At 41.0% G+C, this 7,270-nt stretch overlaps 1 protein-coding gene across 1 annotated transcript; it reads right to left on the bottom strand.

Moving 5' to 3' along the window:
- Nucleotides 1–795: 795 nt before the first annotated feature.
- Nucleotides 796–6,890, bottom strand: LOC118817438. The gene is made up of 6 exons (XM_036584139.1): nucleotides 6,844–6,890; nucleotides 6,173–6,375; nucleotides 4,211–4,320; nucleotides 2,850–3,064; nucleotides 1,693–2,757; nucleotides 796–1,212 (listed from the first exon to the last, which is right to left on the bottom strand). The coding sequence occupies exons 5-6, from the start codon at nucleotides 2,591–2,593 to the stop codon at nucleotides 1,139–1,141; spliced, it is 975 nt and encodes a 324-aa protein (XP_036440032.1). The 5' UTR covers nucleotides 2,594–2,757; nucleotides 2,850–3,064; nucleotides 4,211–4,320; nucleotides 6,173–6,375; nucleotides 6,844–6,890; the 3' UTR covers nucleotides 796–1,138.
- Nucleotides 6,891–7,270: the final 380 nt, after the last annotated feature.

The following is a 7,270-nucleotide window of genomic DNA, read 5'->3' as shown; positions in this document are numbered from 1 at the left end:
GCAAATTACAATCAAATGGCTAAACTCAGACCCAAAAACAGCCAGGCCTCCCAAGTGGCTCACCTGATAGAACACATATACATATTTTTATTGGAGCATCCAAGGTTCTATTCAAGCTTGGGCCCTTTTCTGCATATCATCCCCTCTCTCCACTGTGTTTCCTGTCTATTAATACTGAATCTGTCCAATAAAGCATAAATGCCAAACAAATCATCGTTGAAAGTTAAAATCAAAAACAGCTCGCTTTTGATATTTAAATGTATTAGAATCTCACCGTTTTCCTGGGTGCCACAAAGGCCAGGAAGTCTATAACACAGGGGTATGAAAGCAATGCAAAAAAGGTGGCAAGAGTGAAAGACTTACATTTTTACACTTGTAATAAACAGAATTTATACAAGACTCGTGTGTATAGATAATTAAGACATTTTACTCTTAAAATGTTAAAACATTCGTTAGACGTGCTTAGTTTACTTACCTTAGAGGAGATTATTAGATCTTAGCAATGCCAGCAGCCTTCAACCTACTCTGGAGTGTCACAAAAGCACTGAAACAAAGGCTCAAGTGGTCTTCAGAGACCGTTTTATTCACTTCAATGCATTGATAGCCAATAAGCTCTGCAAACTCCCTGCATGGGTCACAGACGATTTCCAATAAAAAAAGTGACCAAATCTTCTGAAAAGTTGCTTCTGGCAAAAGCCAAAATTGGAAAACTCCCTGCATGTATTGTAAAATCTTGAAGTAAATTACTGTTTGCCATTTTCAGAATTATATAATGAAAGTCAGTCTTCCCCTTTAAAATGTTTAAGCTAACTGAAAGAACAGCCTCCAACAAAAATGACAAACAAAATTGCTGTTGCTTTGAACTTACTGTTCAAGTAATCATTAGGCATTAGTAATTCCACCAAAATGTACAACAAGCCAGTTCACATGAATTTAACAGAACCAAACACTGCTTATTAAAACACTAAAGCTAGCTGAAAACATCAAAGAACACTATTCTGAATGTCAACAATTAACAGTGTATACTGTTCCATACAGCTAGTACTGTATAAGAGTTCAGTTGGACAAATCCATCCTTAACATGTTCCTCTCCACTCATGATCAGAGAGATCTGCGATGAGGGTGAGGACACTTGGGTTCACGGACAGTTGTTTCTTGTTTTTCCTTGTTTCAATTTTTGTGCCCCTCTCTGGATTGATGTTGAAGAAACACCTTTGTGAACACAAGAATTCATATAATATATATATATATATATATATATATATATATATATATATACACACACACAAGTGCTTCACCAGGACTGCTGCTCTTCAAAATGAATGAAGTGGAACTGGACCTGCGAACACCACTGTGAGCTGAAAAATGTTTTGAAGAAAGCATAACACATTTTTTGTGCATTCTGTTCTTGTTGTGCATCCTTCAAACAATTTTAGCAGCTTAAAATGGTGTTTGCAGGTCGAGATCCACTTCATTCACTTCAGAGATGAAACAGTCCCGATGAAGCATTTGTTCTCACAAGGAAGGAGCTGACAGGTCAAACTTGGAAGATGTATTATATTTGTATGGAGAAAAAAATACCACAGGATGGGGAAGAAACACAACTAGCATTTTTAAACATGATGATGCGTCTGACTTAATATTTCCTTACATTAGCTTAGGCTCCTTCAGTAAAACTGAATATTAACTTACCACATACAATGATGCATGGAGTCACAGGCAAGCTTTCCACTTGTACTTCTGTTGCCAGACATTTTTCGTCTACATAGTGTAAGAGGTTCTCCTCTTTTTCCTCAAAATAGGAGAGAAGAAGGAGCACCATATCCTTGACATCTTCTAAGCAACCCTCCAACTGTCCTCTCAGAATTTTCAGCTTTGCGACAGCCTGCAAAACTCGTTCGTTCTTGTTCGCACAAACGGTTCTCATGAAGTCCAGAAGCCGTTTTCCCTTTTTTCCCACACTTGTGAGGAAAGTCTCTTTTAGTGGCACTCCAGTGAGCTCTTGGAAGTGAACCGCCATGCCAATCTCTTGGAACAAAAAAGGCCAATCCTCCACGAGGCACTGCAGATCTGTACCCTTATTTATCTCTTTACGTTGGGAGTAGTAGGTGCACTTCATAAGGGTTTTTACCTCATCTGAGCTGAAGTTAGCTTGTTCACTGAGGACCTTCATTTTGTCTTTTTTCTCCTGTTGGCTTTCTGGTGTCTCACTCACTGGCATGAAGTTCATGTCCCAACTTATGCAGCCATAAGTGTCCTGAATAGCTGCCTTTTGTTCGGCTGGGATAACCTCTGTGTCATATTCATCTGACCCCTGTTTGCGCTTCATCATCCTTGGTGCTGAAGACCGCTTCACATTTTCAATTCGGGCTTGTAACTGCTTGACCAGTGAGTGATATCCTGGTCCTACCACTTCACCTTCTATGACATCTTGCAGTGACTGTGTATACTTGGCAACCATTTCTTTGGCAACTACTGTGGAGGCTTGCTTACTGGGAGAAGCACAAGCATTCATCATCTCAGAAACAACAATCCGGATCATTTCCCTCCGTAAGCGTGGGCTTGGCCTTTTCCCCCTCTCCAAACACTGCATCAAGGCTTCAGGCAACTTCACCCATGGAATCTGGAAGCTGTCAACCCAGTGTGCAGCATTAATTGGAAAGCTGGGAGAGGGGGACGGAGAGGGAGAGAGTGAGGAGCGCAATGAGGAAGCTGGAGAAGTTAAAGCTAACTGACTTTGGATTTCAGTGTTCTGTGCTGTAAAACAAAAATAATGAAATTAATAAAGCATACTGGATGATGTTTTAGCCTTGGTATTACTCAAAAATAAATTGTCAAAATGTACTCACTGGCTTGTTTCCAGGCAGCCACCAATTTTCTCGCCTGAATTGGTCTCAGTACTGAAAGCAGATCACCTTCCTGGATGAAGTGAAAATCCTCAGTGGTCTCCACCCCCAACGATTGTAGTGTCTCCTCTACAATATTTAGAATTGAGGCTGGGAGGTCTGGTAACACCTTAGTAATGGCACTGCTTATGTTGATTTGCTCTGCACTTGCTCCATTTCTGAGTATGAAAGTGTGAATAAATCTCATTTAACACCAGAACAACAGCCCAAGACATTCATTAGTGTGACAACACACTGTGTTTCAAAGGAACCACTTGGTATCCATTCTTCATGTAAGATGGCAATGGATAGAAATTAGTCAAGTCATTGATGTTTAGACACTGCATCTTTTCACCGGCTTTCTTAACTGAGTACAGATGGTACTGAGGAAGGAATCCTGCTATGTACACAGACACCAGAAAACGGACAATGTCATTTTTTATCAAAATAAGCACTAGTTCACCAATGTCACAGTGTTCCCTGTGACAAGGAAGTGTCCTTTCTTGTATGATGTTCCCTTATACAGAATTTCTACGGTGACCTTTGTGTTGGTCTCAGTGAAGCCAAATTGTCTGACTGCATCTTGAATGGATTTACTGTATAGTACTGAGTAAAATGGAGAAGCACCTTTAACTTGCAAGACAGTCTGACCCACTGATCCAGCAGAAAGATAAGCCTGCAACATCTGATGTCTTTCGGAAAGAGTATGGCAGAGGTTTTTGAAATTCTTTCAATTCCTTGCACATCTCTTGAAATAACTGTGCTTACTTTCAAATCGCATTGTCCACAGCCTGATCAAGGGGCCAAACTTCAGAATCAGTGCTGGGTAATGACGTAAATAATGATGCTTTGGTTTGAGGTTACTCTCTGGGAATAGAGCCTTTCTTGACTCTAAATATTCTTGAATAAGAACATCTAGATATGCAACCTGAGGCACAGAGATTTTCTGAGCACATATCATGTCCACAATGTCTTTCAGCTGCAGAGTCAACTGCCACACATCATCTGCTGCATCTTTCACTCTGTCACCAATTATGAGAGGCAGCAGCCTTAGAAAATTCCAATTCTGTATGGCCTGTCCTGAGAGTTTAGCTGCTTGAGGGCTGACCTCACATGGCTTTGAAGAAGCATCAGAGGCGCAGTATTTGAATCGCTTAATGCGCCGATTCAAAGTGGAATAAGTGAACCATGCCTTTTGTTTAATGAAGTACTTAAGATACAGCGCAATGTCATTAGACAAAACACCCTCAAAGATGTCATGTCCTAGACAAGGTGGCAAACCTGGCTGACACACATTAAAGTATTTCAAAAAACTGAATACTGACTTGAATTTTATGCCTTCCACATCAGGTGTTTCTTCAGTCTGGAGGCGATCAACAGCGGAATTGTAGCTTTCAATGGTGCGCTCTGGTCCGCACAGATTTGGGTCATCACCCTGAAATTCAGATCGTGTTATAAGGCAGTACCTACAGAAATGTTTTGAGCAACTGAAATTTTCAGAGAAGCCACCAATGCAATGCGAGCCCAAATTATCTCCAGCAATGCAATATATGGTTCCTTTGACTGCTGTTTCATCTGTTAGTACAATTCCTTTCTCCTCTAATTCCATCAAGTCTGCTATTAATTCAGAGAACACCTTAGCATGCCCAAATTCTTTGAAATCTTTCTCTCTACACAATAAAACAAGTGACATGTGGTCTGTGTCAGACATGAAGTGGCAAATTAGCAACAGATACATAAGCAGCTAATATTTTATGTCTTGTTCTTGCAGAGCCTAAAGGGTTAACGACTTCAAAGGCATCCTGGTATAGTACTAGCTTCAAATATGATGGATGTTGACCAAAAAAATCACTGGATCTTAATATCTGACCATCACTAATGTCACTTAGAACATCTGAAGGAGACTCAGTTGAGTGCTCCCCTGACACACAACTCCGCCACAGATCAGATTCTAACAAGCATTTCAAAGTCTCTCTCACAGGCACATAATAGGCAGACCGATCTGTGCTGTTCTCATCTCTTCCTAAAAATATTTTCTTAGGTTCCACATAGCTGAACATTTTTTTTCTGAGACTGAGCTCTTGAGAATGCTGTCCTCATTGGCCCTGCGTGACATGTAGGGAACAGATCAAATCCCCGGACAGACTCACAAACTTTGGTGATGTCCTTATCTGATAATGATGTGTCATTTTTTAGCAGTGAAGTAAGTTTACTCAAAGTATATGTCTGACCCAAGTCATGTATGTTTTGCATCTCCTCAACGATGTTCTGTATGGTCGAAGCAGGTAGAAGAAACTGCCCCTGCAATTTTAAGTAGAATAAGCCTACGTTTCTAAGAAAAAGATCGCTGAAATTTTCTGACACATCCATTTGACTCTCATCTGTACCTGTCTCATACACTTGAGGGTCAAAGTCTACTGATTCAATTGGAACACATGATGACTGAGAAGCAGATTCTCTGTATAAATCACTAATGCTGCTCTCTGCAAAATCTCTGTGCTTCCGTGACATGTGGGCGGTAAATGAAGATTTCACCTTGAAAACCTTTGTGCATCCTCTCACTGGGCAACTAACGGCACGACCTTCAACAATATGCTCCTTCAAGTGCGCTATTAGAGCTTTAGTATCTCTACACTGGCGTTCACACAGCGCCAATCCGCATTTAAAATCGGTAACAGCCGTCCCGACAGGAACGTTAACAGAAGCAGATACACTATGCCTCCGGTAAAAATGACCCTTAAACGCTCCATGTCTACAAAATGTCTGCTTACAGCCGGCTCCAAAACACTTACATAAACAACGTGGTTCATTTCGATGAAATTTGCAATGAAGCACATAACCCCTCAATGTCTTAACCGACTTGCCACAGAAATTACAACTAAACATTTCCTTAGCCAACCTTGGGTAAAGTTAGCTAGCTAGCTAGCTAACGTTCAATGCAAAAGACCTAGCTTAGCTAACAATACACCGACGATGTTAGACAAAAGTCAACTCTCTCAATTCGTAAGATAGTTAGCTAGCTAACGTTAAGTTAACTTTGCATTCAATAACCAGATAGTTATTTCAAGGACAAGAAAAACTGCAAAAAAGGCCGTGTTAAAATCAACGTTAACATTAGCCAGCTGGCTAGTCCGCTAAAATAACCGTAGCCAACGTTAGGTAAATTACTTAACCTGACCTAGCTAGCAAACTTAAGGTAATATTAACGTAAAGTTATTACAAACCCAAATGAACCTTCGAGAAAGCTTTTACTCTCAGACTGGAACAATTTACGTTGACGTGCTTACCTCAAGACCACATTCTTCCAAGCCCAGGAGACAGGACGTTGTGCCATCAATGTTGCCAGCGTAATCCCCACGGACCAGCACAGCTAGGCGCGCTGAAATGGCGGTAATTGCTTGGTGATGGGGTCAAAAGTTCGCTTTCCGTTAGCGTTGCACAAGACTCTCTCGTCTCTCTCTCCGTTTAAATTAGGAAGTTACCATGTACTCTGAAGCAGTTTAAAAACAAAGCATAATAATTTGTGAGCAGTTGGTGAGCAAATTTTTCTTAAAGCCCCTTACAGCAGTGTTTTACAGGCTGTATAATAGGCTGAAGAGTCTAATGTAAACCCATGCTTTGGAGTTTTTGTTCTGTAAAAACATGGTGTTATTAATTGTAATGCACATCATTTTTATAATTTTCGTTTAAACTGTGTGTATTTTGATTATGTTGGGGAGTCACATTTTATTGTGCGTAACTGAAATATAGTATGGAAAATTAAATCACTGTATTGTTAAAAAATGACAATATAAAAGACAATATCTATATTCTTATTACATCAGTGAAGTTATGCCTTATTAGTTATGTTAATTAGGGTAATTGCTGCAATCATAAGGGCGGCACGGTCACAGCAAGAAGGGCCTGGGTTCGATTCCCGGCCGGGCGACCGGGAAGGTCATTTCTGTGTGGAATTTACCTGTTCTCCCCATGTCTGCGTGGGTTTCCTCCCACAGTCCAAAAGCATGCGGACATGCTGAATTGCTCCTAGGTGTGACTGTGTCTGTCTCCCTGCGATGGACTGGTGACCTGTCCAGGGTGTATCCTGCCTTCCGCCCAATGACAGCTGGGATAGGCTCCAGCACCCCACCGTGACCCAGAAGGATAAGCGGTTTAGATGATGTATGTATGTATGCTGCAATCATCTAATGTCCTATGTGTTCTTATAACAACAACCTGATAGATCCAAGCAACCAGCAACTCCCTAGCAACCACCTACAGACACCCCAGTAACCACTCAGTACATTCTACTATGTAGAAACACCCTGACAACGACCACGTACATCTTAGCAACCACTAAGTACACTGTAGCAACACCCAGTATGCTATAGTAGCCACCAAGCACT

The sequence above is a fragment of the Colossoma macropomum genome, unplaced genomic scaffold, assembly GCF_904425465.1.
Source record: "Colossoma macropomum unplaced genomic scaffold, Colossoma_macropomum, whole genome shotgun sequence".
NCBI lineage: Eukaryota > Metazoa > Chordata > Actinopteri > Characiformes > Serrasalmidae > Colossoma > Colossoma macropomum.
This window is presented reverse-complemented; position numbering and strand designations above follow the sequence as displayed.

Coding starts and splice junctions, on each gene's coding strand:
- LOC118817438 (XM_036584139.1), bottom strand. CDS start 2,593: ATGCAGTGTTTGGAGAGGGGGAAAAGGCCAAGCCCACGCTTACGGAGG. Junction 1,213..1,692: donor TCCATGCATCATTGTATGTG/GTAAGTTAATAT, acceptor GTGTTCACAAAG/GTGTTTCTTCAACATCAATC.